General features: G+C 42.1%; 1 protein-coding gene across 1 annotated transcript in view; it reads right to left on the bottom strand.

Annotated features, from left to right (window-relative positions):
• Positions 1-4,358: 4,358 nt before the first annotated feature.
• Positions 4,359-17,380, bottom strand: part of LOC126488664 (histone deacetylase 5-like) — a 49,765-nt gene continuing 36,743 nt past the window's right edge. The window contains exon 4 of the mRNA XM_050122299.1: positions 4,359-10,319. Coding sequence (XP_049978256.1) covers positions 10,280-10,319 — 40 coding nt within the window. The 3' untranslated portion in view covers positions 4,359-10,279. The remainder of the gene's footprint in view (positions 10,320-17,380) is intronic.

Genomic DNA, 17,380 nt, shown 5'->3' with positions numbered 1-17,380 from the left:
GCTCAACCTTTTTCTTCTTGTTTACCATTTTTTAATTAGTTCTTTGAAAATGTTGTACAATGTGTTTTGGTCCTATTCAGCCCTCTCCCAATTCTCCCCATCTCTTTCACCTTCACTATACTCTCTCTCTCTCTCTCTCTCTCTCTCTCTCTCTCTCTCTCTCTCTCACACACACACACACACACACACACACACACACACCATGCCAAGTCCAGTTGGTGCTGTCTGTTTACACTTGGATGTGTGGCCTCCCACTGGAACACAGCAGAATGACCAGAAGCTATACTTGCGTGGAAAACTGATTCTTCCTCGCCCAGCAGCTACCAACTGTCCATAGCTCCTCGGCTAGGGTGGGACCATCAGCCCACCTCCCTCTCCAGGCTGGGATTTGTCCTCTCTTGAGCTTGTACAGATCTTGGGCGTGTGAGGTCTTCTGCGATAGGGGCTTACTCTCCGTTCTGGAGAGTAACCATTAGTATTGGCAACAGTCCTTTGTTAGAAGAGTCCTGCGAGCAGAATTCCGTCTGTGGGAAAACAAGACTTGAGTCTTGTGACCTCGCTTTCTGCAGTCACGGACTTGGACTTAGACGGTGCCTTGATGTCCCTCCCAGGTACAGCGGGCAGAGTGAGTTCCCTTCAGAGCATTCAATACGCTGGCTGTTTGATTTGTTTATCTGTCCCGATGGGAAGCCATGTTCCGGCTGCATGTCCACCACATGTGGCTTGCCCTCAGGTTGCACACTTTACTCATGTGTCTGCTCTTAACCCTCTGAGTATAAATTGTCTGCTGCTCAGAATAAGGCTGGCTACTGCATGAGGCTTCAGTCTGCCTCGTTTATTGCCTCTGTTCTCCCAGATCCCACTGTCTCTGGAGCAGAGGTAGCCTGTAATGTTTGAGAAGCTGTGGCACTTCGTTGGCTAATAACTCCAAAAGAGGTAACCTGTTCCTGCGATGGCTTTTTAAAAAAATAACATATTTTTAATGTTTTATTATTTTTATTGAGCTATACATTTTTCTCTGCTCCCCTCCCTTCACCCCGCTTCCTTCTACCCTCTCCTGTGACTACCAATTTACTCTTGAGATCTTGTCTTTTTCTCCTTCCTACATAGACCCAAGTATGTCTCTTTTAGGGTCCTCTTTGCTGTCTAGGTTCTCTGGGATTGTGGGCTGTAGGTTGTTTTATCTTTGCTTTATTTCTTAAATGCATTTATGAGGAAGAACATATTATATTTGTTTTTCTGACTCTGGGTTACCTCACTCAATATGTTTTTTTTTTTAGATCCATGCATTTGCCTGCAAATTTCAAGATATCATTTTTCCCACTGTGTAGTACTCCATTGTATAAATTATCACATTTTCTTTATTTATTCTTCAGTTGAGGAGCATTTAGTTTTTTTCCAGGTTCTGGCTATGACAAACAAAGCTGCTATGAACATAGTTGAGCACATGTCCTTGTGGTGTGATTGAGCACCCTTAAGGTATATACACAAAAGTGGTATTGCTGGTTCTTGAGGTAGATTGTTTCCTAATTTTCTGAGAAATCGTCATCCTGATTTCCAAAGCAGCTGTAACAGTTTGTACTCCCACAAGCAATGGAGGAGTATTCCTTTACATCAATATCCTCTCCAGTATAAGCTGCCATCAGTGTTTTTGATCTTGGCCATCTGACAGGTGTAAGATGGAATCTCAGAGTTGTTTTGATTTGCATTTCTCTGACGACTAAGCATGTTGAGCATTTCCTTAAGTGTCTTTCAATCATTTGAGATTTCTCTGTTGAGAGTTTCTGTTTAGGTCTGTACCCCATTTTTTATTGATTGAATTATTTGTTGTTTTGATGTCAAGTTCTTTGTACATTTTGACGATCAATCCTCTTCCCATGTGGGTTGTAAGTTTTCAACCCACAGCCTTGTGAATATCAGGAAAGTGATCTCTTCCTCAGCTTCCTGTCCACCCTTTCTAAGGAATTACATACTTTGCATCAAATGCTCATCCTTGTTTGCATTTAGATGTGTGTGTTTGCAGGTCATTAAACCAGAAAAAAGATCAAGTGAAGCGCAGAAAAAAATCCTAGTGGAGGTGGGAAATGAGGTAATAGATTAGCTTTAAAAGAAACAGAAGGAAGAACTAATGGGAAGAAGGAAGAGGGGGAGGGAGGGAACAGGTAGGAAAGAGTCAGGTACTAGGGAAGGAACCCATTTAGAACAAAGAATAATGAGATATATATGATATATATCATATATGTATATATGAAGACACCATGATAAAACTCAACACATTGTATGCTAACTTATGAACAAAAAGAAAAATAAATTTTAAAACTGAATTAAATTAAAAAGAACTTCAAAAAGATGAGTTTCATTTGTCATATAAGCATTGATGTGATGATATTTTATATTACTTCCCTAGTGATATTTTTGTGAGATTTCAATGACAGAACAGAAGAAATGTTAAATGTGTTTCTATTTTATTTTATTTTTGGAATGAATAATCACGACAAAACATGAATAACAAGGAACACACAAGCTAAGCACAGTGCACTAAAATGTGCATCTTAAAAACAATCTCATTAAAGTGGATAGAAAATCTTAGAATTAGAAATAAATCATAAACATAATATCACCATGTTAAAATATTCACATCTTTGCTTTTATTATGCCATGAAAGGATTCTCTGTGATTACATCTTAAGATTTTAACCCTTGTGATTATTTTTTAACTTTTTTCATTTATTCTTTGTGTCTTTGAAATCAAGACTCCTGATCCCATCCATCTCCCTTCTCCTCCAGAATAAGACGAACAAAAATAAAATAAGGAGAAACAGAAAGGGAAAATCTCATCATGAAAGGTGAAGTGTGACATAATAAATTTTAAGTTTAAGCCTTATTTCTTACAAAACAAAGACGATACGTAAGTGGGCTTATGCTGTATCTCATTACACTACAAGCTCTTTCAGTGTGGAGTTCAATGGGGTTTCTTGGTTTTTAGACATACTGGGAACTTTAAATCTTTTCTCCTCTTTTCAATTCTCATACTTCCTATTGTCTTCTAAAAAGAACATTTCTTGGTCTCTTTTCCTGAGTCTTGCTTCCCTATTCTTGAGATTTTCGCCAGGAGAGTTCTCTGTTTTTACAGAGGGATCCGTTTGTGATCAGCCAGGACACTGGTACCACGGTTCTGGGGGGGAACGGCAAGGTTTGAAAGTACAAACGTCTTGAGAAGTGAAAGACATGCTTTGAGCTTTCGACTACGCTTGCTCCTTAGGCGAACCAGACACCCAGCCTCATCTTCCCACTTACATTCTGCTGTTTCTTTCACCATAGAAACTTAAAAAACAGACAACCATGAAGTAACATTTACCGTTTGACAAATCTGATTAGGACAAAGGTGTTTACCATTGAAATCAACTCTACTCACACAGTCCATCTCAAGTTTACATTTTCTTAGACAAAATATGCCTATCCTTTCCCAGAAGGAACCCAAACCACTGTCCATTGGAATCAGTTATGCTTTAGAATGTTAAATATTTCAGGGGGTTGTAAAATACAAAAATAAGTGTTGGTCCTGACCTAGATTTCAAAAGATTTGTAGTATGTGTTCCAAAGACAATTTAGAGTTCTTGTCTTGGTTAAAGTAAGATGAGGCATACGGTGAAAAATAATTGTTTTATACTCTACTAATCTAGCCATGATGACCAGATCCATTTAACTCCACAATTAATACCTCCCCCGCCCAGGTTATGAGAGGCTGAGCATACAGCCCATCCTAGACATTAGGCATAGATTTTTAGTTGAAATATGCACAGTGTGTCCTCTTGTATGGGCAGTAGAGGACATTTGGAAAGAGCATAGGCTTTTTAAAGCTATAAAGATGTAGACATCTCTTACTGACTATAACAACAGTGAGTGAATTATATTCATTCTCATCTGTAAACAGCCTATGTGGTACAAGAGTCATGTGATAAAGAGAATTCTAGTATAGCATTCTGTAGAGGAACATGCATTCGGCAGACCTTATTGCTCTTTCTCCTGACAAGCAAAAGCAAACTATGATCAAACCAGTAGCTGTAACTTGTTGTTTGAGATGGGGTCTTCCACTACAGTCCAAGTTGACTTGAAACTCACTACGTAGCCAGGTTGTCCTTGAACTTGTGGCAACCCTCTTGTCTGTCTCAGCTTCCAAAGCTCTGGGACTACAGGCATGCACTAGCAAGTCAGCTAGTAACTATGTTTTGATTTACAATTTTTTTTATGTGGTGAATTTTCATTTCATCCAAAGAAATACTTGGAAGCAAACATCTCCAACCTTTAAATTAAAAAGGATTAATTTTCATTTTATATTTGTGAGTGTATTACCTGCATGTATGATATACACCATGTTTGTGCCAGGGGCCTGTAAAGGCAAGAAGAGGGTATCAGATCCCCTGGAACTCGAGCTACAGATAGTTGTGAGTTGCTATGTGGGTCCTGGGAAATGACCTGGTTCCTCTGCAGGAGCAGCCAGTGCTCTTAACTACCAAGCCATATCTCTGGCCTCAAATTTCCAGAGTTCTGAAAAGTAGAATAGTGTATATCATCATATCTCACAATTAGTAATAGTTGTTTATCACAAAACGTCATGTATTTGGGATCATCTGTGATGCACAGTCTAAGGGCAGGCACCTAGGATGTAGAAACTTTAGGACACATTTATTTCAAATAGCTTTTATTCACATAGGACTAGAGGAAAATCTAATCAGTAAAAAACACAAGACAAAATGGGCATCATTATTCTTTCTAAGGAGTGTTGACACTAACAACGTCAACAATCCTGTGGAAAATAATATTGTGTTTTCAAATCCAAAAGACTAGGGAGCAGGAACACTCCGAAAGCATGTTCAACAACGGTGCCGTCATTAGCTACTGCACCTTTATTAGGGAATTATCTTGCACATGTGGGGACGCATCACTGGCAGAACAACTTCATGTTTGACTATGTATACTTTTCTCAGCAGTTCCGGATGACAGCTTTGGATGAAAGTCGAAAAATTAAGGGCAAAACTACTTGGTCACAGAGGACAAGCAACTGATCTTATCACAGTAACAGGTACAGGACCACAATACAAAAGACACATTTGCATGACACAAGCCAGAAAGTCCCCATTATCTGCACTCGCTCCAATAATCATAGTCTAGCGTTTAACCAAAACAGTGACGAATTTGTTTGCCTGGACTTCCCAGCTGATTTACGACATCAGGTTGTTGTCTCGAGTGACACGGGTGGCCAACAAAAGGCAAGAGCACACTCGCTGAGCCCAGCCATCCCTGAAAGGACCATGTCATCTCACCCAGCTTCTGTGAAGGTCTACACTGGCAGAGCCACCCAAAGAGAGTCTGAGAATCTTACAGTTTAGCAAGAGAGAAGGAGCTTTTTTCCATTCTAAAAATAGCCTTCGCGCACACACACAGAAGTAACATTCCTCTTCAGATTACAAAACTTTTTGTTCTTTTGTGGTTTTTATTATTCCATTTCTACTAAATGTTAACCAACAAAGAGCTCAATCCAGACACTCCTGTGACAGTTTTGTCATTGTTACAAATGCCATGTCCCTGAGAGGGCCAGGGACCTGACCACAGTATCCCTGGAGACAACTGACCACATACACGTGGCATTGTTTGTGCCCGTATGTGCAGAAGGACCAAACAAGAAAATTAAAGGAGTCCATTTTCTATTTCATGAGTCAGATATTTTTATTTCTAAAATATATAGTCTTCCAGTTTCTCGTTTGCTATTCTTACTTCAGGTGGTCATGTGCACTTGATGGTTTGCCTCACGTAAGTGTCTTCCAAAGGGCATGGGGAATGTGAAAAACCTTCCCTGTCTGATAACCAATATTACCCAATTGGATAGTAGCAAAAATGGTGGACGATAATTGACCAAAAGTAAAATTCTGCATTAATAAATGGAAGTGGCAAGCCCCAAGTACAGAATAAATCAAAGCTTGGTATGTTTTTAGATAAAGCTAGCTAAGCCAGGTATCTTTTGATAGGTATAAGTAAACAACACAATCAAGACTATAAGGCTAGGTTTAGATAAAATGCCTGGAGACCCATATGCCAAGTGGAGTCTCAGAAGAGAAATTTGCAGGGTTGTTTCTGCTTAGGAAACATAAGGTAGGAAGAAATCAGAAACTCTGATGGTGTAGATATGCCAATTTGCCATTGGCAAGGAAGCAAGGGAAACAGAGTTAGAGGAAAGGAAATCACTGGTTAGAAATATTGGCACTGTATAGCATATTATATATTTGCTAGCTTTTCTAGTTTGAGACTTAAGACAGTTGATAAGTTATAACCACTCTAATACCTTATCATTGAGATACAGTCCAGCTAGCCTCAGATTTATGGTCTAAGATTTGTCCAATGGCGTTACTTCCAATATACTTACTGACAACGGACACACTCTCATTCCTGTAGATACATCATGAGACCAGGTAGATAGAACGTATATGTGCTGTGTGACTGGTCTGGAGAACGGAAATTCTATAGTCTTGGGTATTTATAATGTGAACACGGAGAGCTGTGAGCGTGACCACAGCACTGGCCGTCCTTGAGATAACGGAAAGCCTTTCTTCTCCACCTCAGATAATTTGCCTTTTGTTTCTTTGGAGGTAAAAATGTCATCTTTATTGAAGTAGGGCTACAAGTGTGCCATTTGCATTCTCTCTCTCTGTGCGTGTGCAAGTGTGTGCGTGTGTGTGCGCGCGTGTGTCCGCATGTGTCCATGTGCGTGTGTGTGTGTGTGTGTGTATCTCAGCAAGCACGTGATTTCCAAAAGCAGGAGGAGAATATTGGGACAGATAAGACTAGGAAAGACAATGCCACACTTAGACGGAGCAGCGAGTTCAAGCTCAGAATGAATCATGGCTTAGGAGACAAACTTTTGGCTTCTTTCCAGGCTGCTCAGTTTTAACACTTGCTTCCACTGAAACTCATAGACAAAAAATTTTGAGAGAGAAATAGTAAAAAAACAACAAAAAAACCCCAACTTAATAAATTGCCTTAATCGCAAAGTGCCAGAATCAAATAAAGCGAGTTTAAAGTGCTGAGCGGGGAGGCGGTCTCCTTCAGCCGACCCTCAGGACCATTCTCACACGCTCCCGTGTGGAGTCTGTAAAGATATCAGTACATTCACAGAGCTTCACCATTGACCTCTAGCAATAAAATAGGTCTGACCTATTGGAAAGACTAGTCCCAGGTTTTTGACATCTTCGAGGGAGGAAATGCCCCATTTTCAAGGCCACTGTGTTTTAGTTGGATGAACGAAAGTGTCCCTAGTGGGTCATAGTGCACACTGAAGGCACCGTTGCTGTTCCTAGGACTGCGTGTGCATGGAAATGTCACTTGTGAGAGTTTTTAAACAAATATATCTACTGTCTCCAAAATCCGAGTTCTCTCTCCTGTCTGGATATTACACATTAGATAAAATATTTGAAAATGTTCCCCTTCCAATATTTCCCCATTTGCTATTAAAAATTTTCATTGATATTCATACCTGCTCAGTCCTTACTAGGGTTGCTTAATGCAGTCAAAAATAAAACGTCCAATTATATAGAAAACAAAACTGATTATATTTCACTTTGTTTCTATTATTTAAACTTACTATTTTTTACTCATGTATTTCTCAAAAATTATTTTATTTCAACACGTGTGTGTTGTGCTAGACTGTGAGGGAACTCACGGGGTCGTCTTTCAAAGGGGGGGGGGTCAGAACGAGCCCCAGGAGCCGTAATGTTTCTCCATTAGCCTTTCATTGGGGACCACTGGGAACAATAAAAACTAAAGTGTAGGTGAAGAAAAATATACCAGTTGGACTGAAAGTGTGGTCAGCTTCTGAAGAAACGCTGGTGCTCTCCGCCCTCTGGGGCCACACTCCATAGTGTAATGGTGCCTGCAATCAGGTGTAGAACCTCTCAGCCCACAAAGCTACCTTCAGCTCTGTCCTTCACCAGGGTGTGTCTGCTCTCGGGATCCTAATAATTTGCATTGCAACGAATTAGGTGTGTTGTTGCACAGCGGCGAGGAAGAGTGTGATTAGCTCTTTATTAAGTATTTTAAAAATCTAAACTACCACAGAGTTTACAACAACCTAGTGAGTTGGCTTCGTCAGACTGAGAAGCCACCTTCCGAGGCCATGCGGTTGCAGGGAGATCAGTGAATTAATAAACTTGTGCTGCCTTGTTTTGTCTCATTACCCAGCATCTAGTATAGATTTGCAATGACAGGAATGTGTAACTCTGAAGTTGGTTTAGAAGGTTCACAATTACAGAGCTTTTTGAAGTATGATAACTTTCCCTCTTTTAAAGTGAGGTCTTCTTTGTAAGCCTTTAAGCCTTTGTTTTTCTTTAAATAAATTTTCTCAATTACCAAGGGGGAAAAAAAAGAAAAGAAAAAGAAAATTAAAAAAGGAGTTAGCAAATATAATTGGCAGGGATTCCTCTAAAACATCAAGAAAATGGAATTTAGAAAACATTTATTATAATCATGAGTCTAGATTGACTTAACCCTTATGCAATGAAAGTCATTTTTACCTAATACTGAGTTACATTCCATTTCAGATTTCCTATTTCAAAGGGTATCTCAAATTTCTAAGATGTTAAACCAAGTACCGAGCCATTTTTGTATATGTAATAAAAGTCTTTAAAATTAAAATGGTAATCCTAAAAAAACCAAATGCATGAAAAATGTGGCCTGAGTGTATAACAAAGGGGAGTTATGTAATTCTACGTGAGTGAGATCTTTCATCTTTGATTTACAGGTTGGAGTCCTCCCTAACTAAAACCACATTGTTCCATGTCTTTCAGATCTTGGCCTTCCCTAAAACCTTGTTTTAATTAAGGTTTCTTTCAGATTTCTGAATAAAAGCATGACAATCTTCACTTATGGCTTTAATATATCCTTTGAGTTAGGAAAATATATAAAAAGAAACATCAATGTTCAAAAGCATTGTCAGATATTAAATATGTGAGCTATTCTACCTCAGTGTCTTAGGTGTTTGAGTTATGCACTGAAATGCATTTTTCAGAGGCAGCGACTAACTTGATTCTATTTTACTTAGTAAGCTGTTTTTAATCTCAGGAATAAATGTCCTTTATTTTGAACCTTTGCTAGAAAGGCAGGCTGTGCAATGGTGGAGTTCTGGGTGAGTTTCCATGGAAGGCACAGCTCCCACCTTAGCCCCATCCACAGGGACTTCAGATCATTGCCATTTTCATTACTGCGTCCCTAAGACCTGGAACACTCGGTGACATCGCTTGAGCCATGTGCAGAATCGGATAACAAAGTAAGTTAGCCTGAAAGGTAAACGGTAGAAACCAAATGCTAAGCTCCCCTGAGGATGGGGAGGCTGTGGGTGTTTTCTCTAAAGGAGGAAGCAGCAGACGGAGAAAGGAGAGAGGTGTGCTGGAAAGATGGGGCGCAAACCACAGCGCCTGAGGTCTGTGCTTTTCACAGACCGCACATCTGCCCAGAGATGCACCCCACAGCCGTGGTCCTTTAGGTGGAGTTGCATGCGGTGGAAGAGACCTCGGTACTGGACAAAACTACAAATCCATAATCTGTGAGAACTTGAAACAGACAAAATAGGACATAAAATACTGTCCCATGGCACATAGTAGGCACGGTGTGCAAGTTCCATTTGGACTGCCAAATACATTGTGATTTTTTTCCCCCACTAGAACAAAGCCTCATCCCAGCTCCATCTTGAAGTCTTACCAGGAAGGATGGAAGTGTGTTAGAACACAGAAAAAAAAAATCCAAAACAAAACAAAAGAAGAAAATCCCTGCAGCCCACAGCAATCTGTCTGTAATTCCCATCATAGCTGAAAAGAAACAATTTAAGTCTACTCGACAGTAAACTACACAATAAAGCACTGATGACGATGTCAGGAACGAAGATGGCCGTCCTAGCTTCTGAACGGACAGTGTTTAGTGCTGCACCGAAGGTTTCTAGCTCACGCCGTGTCTGGGAGCGGGGTCTCCAGCATAAACGCGCGCGGGGAGCAGTTTCTTCCAATCCTGGTTACTGTAACTTTAGACTCACAGTGGTTAAGTTTCAGGAATCTGCATTGCCCTTTCAAGTCCATCCAAAGAACAAGTGAAGCTGCTGTTCAGAACCTGATGCCCGGTGTTTACGTTCCATCAAACCGTGCCACCCAAGCAGCAGACGTGTCTGAGGGTGCTGGGGCTGGGGGTGGGGGATACACAATGATGTCACACACAGGAAATATCGGGGGAGACTTGGCACTTCACAGGGCTGGTTCCTCCTCCATGGGCTCACCAGCAGTTCTGTAAAAATAAACAGGCAATCAGAATACGGCCCAAGAGTACACAATGGCATCGCAGACTTTCATGCACAATCAAAGCTGATTGTTCGGCTCTCTCCCGTGTTTATTTGTGCCATTCAGTTATCCATAAATAGAGTTTCTTTCCTCGGCAGTATAAACAAATGTCAAGTGGAAAAACATTTTAGATCCAAGCAATCATTGGAAATGTTCCTGTTTATATTAAAACATGTCAGAATATTTTATAACTCTAGATTTCAAAACGTACATGTTTTGTGTCTTGGACAGTCGAATAATTTATTGGGAAAAATTTAGGAGCAATAGCAGTGACTTCTGGAACCTTTTTGCTAGGGACAGTGAAAGATTCAGCTACCTTCTCGAGGAGGCTCATCCGGGCTCTGGGTTTTGCTTCTGCTTTTTTCATGACTGGATTTGCCCTCTGCCGGAGGCATTTCAAATCAAATCCTGAATTTGATTAGCAAATCACCGCTACAGACCTAACATTGGTCTAACTATGGTCATGTATAAATCGTTTGCGTTTGGCATCATAAACTGGGGTGCTCTGCTCAGCTAAAAACCAAAGCTAATTGCTTGAAAATTATCCTTGAATGTTAACCTTAATTTAGTAACACACTGAGAGTGTTGTAAGGCTAACTTTTACAATGGTTTTAAATTCAGTCAAAAGAACAAATTGCAGCAGGAACCCGAATACGTCAGGCTGTTGGATTGTCTTGGGAAGTTGGATTAGGGGGATTCGAGATGCTGGGATGGTGAAGGTTGTGTCTGAACCCTGTAGGCTAAACACGTGGTGATGGGTAATTATAGCAGTAGGGTCTGTGAGATCCAGCTCCAGTATGAACCACGACGAGGAAGACCTCCTGACAGAATTAATGAAGAGAGTGGAACAGCAGTGATAACAAGAAAGGGTGCACAAACAGCAAACCTGCCATGCGTCAGATCCGTCACTCTTTACCCCATACATACAGAACTATGTCGGATGGCACATAAAAACGCGCGATGCTTTCGGCACCACTAGGAATACAACATACAGGCTGCAACTCCCGCTAGCAGATAGAACAAATGCGTAGATAGATAGGGAGTTTTCACCTCATGATGTCTACTTGAAGACATTCTATAACAGGTCACTGTCATATGAGAAGCCTTAGCACGCATGATATGCGGCAGTTATGGAGACAAGCGGGCTGGCTAGGCATGCTCTTTTACAGGCTAAAGAGGAAGGGCAATAGGAGGATTTAACACATCTTTTAGAAAATGAAGAATAAAAATATTAGGCACTCATTACTTAATATTATCTAAGATTCAAGTTCTAAAAGATTCCACGAGTAGTCATTTTTTTTAAAGGAAGGGGAAGAGAAAGAAAGGAAAGAAAAAAATAATTTCTTAGGAATGCCCAAGAATGTTCAAAATAAAGACACTGAGGATGTGTTTAGGCTTCATCTACAAAAGATAAAAACAACTAAGATGAGTCATGGTCAAGATTTGCCGCTAACCATATTCATCAGCATTTGAGAAAGAAAAATCAAATTTAAGAAAACATTTTCATTTAAAAAAGTACATATAAATATACAAACCTATTTAAAGATAATATGTGGATCAAAACTTTAAGAACAAGCTAATGGACAGTGATCACCCCACTTCTAACCCAAAGCTACAGGGGAAGGATCTTTCTGGACAGGCACTCCAGCATCGGTGCGACTGGAGGGCCACAGAGACGACCCGGTCATCCCATGTTGGGGAAGCTGGCTGAGTCTTGGAGGAGGAGCACACATTTTCCATGGGCACAAAGGAGGGTTTTCAGACATGAGCATCCTGCCCGCATTGCAAGCTAATTACTGACAAAAACTGACTTCTCTTTTGAAGCCTACAGATATGTGGGTAGAAAATAATATAAAACATATACAAAACATATACAATAAATAGATTATAACCTGTGCTCTCTATGGAATCCCTTTCTCAAGTAACCCTTAGCAAGCAAGTGAAAGGCTTGTATGACAAGAGCTTCAAGAAATTGTAGAAGATATTGTGAGACAGAAAGATCTCCCATGCTCAAGGACAGGTAGAATCTATATAGTAAAAATGGCCATCTACTGAAAGCCAGCTACAGATTCAACACAATTCCCATCAAAATTCCAACACATTTTTTCCCCAACACAATTCTTTACAAACCTTGAAAGAAAAATAGTCAATTTCATATGAAAAAAAAAACCAGGATAGCTAAAACAATCCTGTACAATAAAAGAACTTCTGAAGGTATTACCATCCCTGGTTGCAAGCTTTATTACGGAGCTATAATAATAAAGCTGCATAGTATTGGCATGAAAACAGACACTGATCAGCTGAATCACACTGAAGGCAGGTAAACCCACATGCCCATGGACAAGTGATTTTTGATAAAGAATTTAGAAACACACAATGGAAAGAAAGAAAGCATCTTCAACAAATGGTGCTGGTCTGACTGGGTGTCTGCTTATAGAAGAATGCGAATAGCTCCGTACCTGCCACCATGCACAAAACTCCTTGTGGATCAAAGACCTCAACATAAAACCAGATACACTGAATCTGATATTAGAAAAGGGGGGAGGATAGCTTTGAATGCATTGCCATGGAGACAACTTTCTAAATAATAACACTGATAGTGCAGGCTCTAAGACTGGCAATAGATGAGACCTCATTTATTCAAACTGAAAAGCTTCTGTAAGGCAAAGGACACCATACATTGGACGAAGGTAGCAGCCTACAGAATGCGAAAAGATTTTTGACTAACTCAGCGTCTGACAGAGGGCTAATACCCAAAATATGTACAGAGCTCAATTAACTAGAAACCGACAAAGCAAATAATCCAATTGAAAAAATGGAGTACAGATCTAAACAGAGAATTCTCAACAGAGGAATCTGAAATGAATGAGAAACACTGAAGGAAAATGTTCCACATCCTTAGCCATCAGGGAAATGCAAATCAAAACAACTCTGAGATTCCATCTTATTCCTGTTGGAAAGGCCAAGATCAAAAACACAAGTGAGAGTTCGTGCTGGCAAGGATGTGGAGCAAGGAGAACACTCCTCCATTGCTGGTGGGAGTGCAAACTGGTACAGCCACTTTGGAAATCAACATGGTAGTTTCTCAGAAAACTGAGAATTGATCTACCCCAAGCCCGAGTTATAACACCCCTGAGCATATACCCAAAGGCGCTCCATCCTACCACAAGAAGCTCAACTATGTTCTCAGAAGTTCTATTTATAATAGCCAGAAACTTGAAACCACCTAGATGTCCTTCACCTGAAGAACTGATAAGGAAAATGTGATATATTTACACAATGGAGTATTACTTAGATGTTAGAAAAAATTACATCACACAATTTATAGACAAATGGATGGAACTAGAAGAAAAAAATCTGAGCAAGGCAACCAGACCCAGAAATACAAACATGTTGTGTACTCATTCATAAGTGGATATTAGCTGTTAGCTAAAGGATAATCACACTACAGTTCACCGACCCAGATAGGTAACGGAGAGGACTCACAGGGGGCAGGCACAGCTCATAGATCTCTCTGGGAAGGGGAAATGTAATATCATGGGTAGACTTGGGGAGGGTGGGTATGAAAAGAAGAGAGATCAGGTGGGGGGGTGGGAGAGACAATACAGGGAGAGAAGACCCGAATGAGTGGCATTGTGGAGGGGGAGGGGATGATATGGCAACCTAGTGCAGTGGAAACTTCCTGAAGCCTGTGACAGTGACCCCAGCGAAGAAGCAGATGGAGCCCAAACCACTCATCACCTATAACCAGCAAGACCCCCGGCGGTGGGGCTGTGACACCAATCCAGCCTCAAAATCGTTGATACACACCTGTCCTGCCTGCAGGGGCAATAGTGGCTCAGAACTTGTGGGAGTGGCCAGTCAATGGCTGGTTTAATTGAGGCCCACACCAGGAGAGGGAGCCCGTGCCTGACACAGTCTGGACGGCCAGGAACTGGACGCTGGTTGGCTCGGAGACCTAATGATCAACCAAACACTACTGGCAAGACAAAAGTTAATGACATGATTTCTAATGCTATTCTGATATACTTGTAGAGCGGTGCCTCGACCAATCACCATCAGAGAGGCTTCACCTGGCAGCTGATGGAAGCAGATGCAGAGACCTAAAGCCAAACATTAGGTGGAGCTCAGGCAATGCCTCAGAAGAGGGGGAGGAAGGGTTGTGGGAGCCTTAGGGATCAAGGATGCCAGGAGAACAAGGCCCACACAATCAACCGAGGAGGGTTCTTGAGACCTGCATGGGTCTGTCCTAGGCTTGCATTCATGCCATGGTTGTTTAGTTTGGTGTTTTTGTGGGACTCCTAACAATGGGAGTTGGGGTACCTCTGATGCTTTTGCCTGCTTTTGGGACCCTCCTTCTGCTCTATTGTCTGGTCCAGCCTGGGTAGGAGAGTTTATGCCTAGCTTTACTGCAACTTTCTCCTGCTATTCTGGGGATGCTTGTTATTTTCTGCAGGGAAATAGAGTAATAGGGTGAGAGGGGAGGTGGGGAAGGAACTGAGAGAGGTGGGGGGAGGGGAGGCTACTGCCAGGATGTATTGTATGAAAGAACAATAAGTAACTTCTTTTTCAAAGCTACTTTATCTACGGGAGTCCACCTTTAGCTGTGTGTGCATACGGCATGTGCCCGCCTCGGTGTGCGTTACATCGGCACAATAACACAGTGCCAGCAAGTTACAAAAGCTGTCCTCGCTTTCGGAGGGAAAGCCTTGCACTCAGTTCCAACGCTGTTAGGTTTTAAACCCTAACTGTGGTAGAAATTTGTTTTCAGAACAGAAGAGTACTACTTGGTTGGTCCTCGGGGCCGTGGGAAGCAGGAATGTTTTCATAAGAGAGGGTGCTTTGTAAACTGTGAGCTGTGAAAATATTCCGAACAGTTGTGCTGCGTGTATCTCACACCCACCCCTCCTGTCTAGGCTTCCCCAGAGCTAAGGTTGCAGGAGCGACCCCCACACCCCACAGGCATTATCTTCATCAAATCTGTATCCCTGAGAGGACTAGCACAGGTTAGCAACAGTGCTTCAGACACAGCGAGCATGAGAGTTGTTGCTGACAGATGACAAGGACTTTTTTGTTGGAAGGCCCCGCTGGCCAGAGGTTGCAGTCTATCATGGCCTGGGAGCCTTTAGCCCAAGCTCAGCAACATGGTTGCTTCCGCCAACCCCCCAGCGAGATTTCTTGCTCCCCCCCCCCCCTGCTCTTGTCTGGAGAATGTCCCTGGACCCAGAGTTCTGACTTTATCTGAAAGCTGTCTCTAAACCTGGATGCCTGATTTATCTCCTGGGTGACCCTGGGCACACGGGTTCCTGCGAGAAGTCTCCCCAGTTGCGCACAGGGCAGCTATGACCTGCGCTAGGAGCTTTGCTGCAGGACTGCAGGGCCCTGCTGCCACGTACGAAACTTTGTGATAGGACCTCGCCAATTAATAAAAACTAGAGTTTGTCTCCCAGCTGCCCAATCCTCTATGTTCCCTATAGTTTGGAATAAAGCTGAGCTGATTCACCAAAGTCATACCCTGGAGGGCTTTCTCCGTCGTCCTCACAGCCATCTGAATCCTTTACCCTGCTTCTGCTCCCTTGACTCATATGGATCAATGCCTCAATGGTCCTAAGAGGAAAGCAGAACTTACACTTTTTGTTGGTGTTTGCTTGCTTGTTTGCTCTGCTGTTGTTCTGACTTTTGTTTTTTGACACAGGGTCTAGTGTAGGCAAGCTAGCCTCAGGCTTGCTATCTAGCTGAGGCTGGCCCTAGGTTCCTGATTCCACCTCCCGTGTTGGAAATACACACAGTGACAGCGTGGGGGGGGGGAGAGATGAGATGTGGCACTTTGGAAATGTGGGGGTTCTCGCTTCAATCATCCACAGACTAGCACAGGTTAGCAGATGTTCCCCCAGGTCTTATGACCTACCTAGTCACAGGTTCTTGGCTTCTTTAAGAATGCTAGGTATGAATTCCATCTTATGGAGAGGGCCTTAGAACCAATCAGAAAGTTAGCCCGTAACATTCATGTGCTCCTATATAGCAGTGGGCCTATCATGTCGGGCAAGGGGCACACATTCTGGGAGGCTGAAGAAGGATTAACACAAGTGCAAAGACAGCTTGGGTTATATGGTGCGTTCAAGACACGCCTGGCCTGTGTACTGAGTCTCTGGGGGAAAAAGAAAAAGAAGGTAAGATTAAATTTGAAAAATAATCCCACCCATACGGAAACCAGAGCTAACAATACAATAAACCTGCCAGAGAGGTCTCTGCAACAACAGCTCAGTTGGTTGGAAGATCTGCTCCTCCACCACTGCAAGCCAGGGCCATTGAGCAAGCGCGAGCTCTGATAGTCAGAGAAGGATTTCTTCAGCCCAGTGCCACAGATTAAGATAATTTAGAAAGCGAAGGGAGGAAAGAGAGAGTAATCTTGACATCAGATATAAGGAGTCTACTAAGTGCCCAGTTCTGGTGTCGGTGATGGAAACTGCACTGAACACGAAAGGCCAACTCCCTGGAGCTTGCAGCCTACAAGTCTTTTTTTTTTTTTCCTTTGAGAACAAGATATTTATTTATTTATTTATTGATTGATTGAAACAAGGTTTATCTGTGTATCATTGGCTGTCCTGGAACTTCCTTTTTTTAAATTTATTTATTTATTAAAGATTTCTGTCTCTTCCACACCGCCGCCTCCCCTTTCCCTCCCCCTCTCCCAATCAAGTCCCCCTCCCTCGTCAGCCCAAAGAGCAATCAGGGTTCCCTGCCCTGTGGGAAGACCAAGGACCACCCACCTCCATCCAGGTCAAGTAAAGTGAGCATCCAAACTGCCTAGCTCCCACAAAACCAATAGGTACATTAGGATCAAAAACCCATTGCCATTGTTCTTGAGGTCTCAGTAGTCCTCAATGTCCGCTATGTTCAGCGAGTCCGATTTTATCCCAGGCTTTTTCAGACCCAGGCCAGCTGGCCTCGGTGAGTTCCCGATAGAACATCCCCATTGTCTCAGTGTGTGGGTGCACCCCTCGCGGT

Source organism: Alexandromys fortis, unplaced genomic scaffold, assembly GCF_014885135.2.
Source record: "Alexandromys fortis isolate MF-2015 unplaced genomic scaffold, M_Fortis_MF-2015_v1.1 scaffold_201, whole genome shotgun sequence".
In the NCBI taxonomy this organism is placed as follows: domain Eukaryota; kingdom Metazoa; phylum Chordata; class Mammalia; order Rodentia; family Cricetidae; genus Alexandromys; species Alexandromys fortis.
The sequence above is the reverse complement of the archived record's forward strand: the minus strand, read 5'-3'. Positions and strand labels throughout refer to the sequence as shown.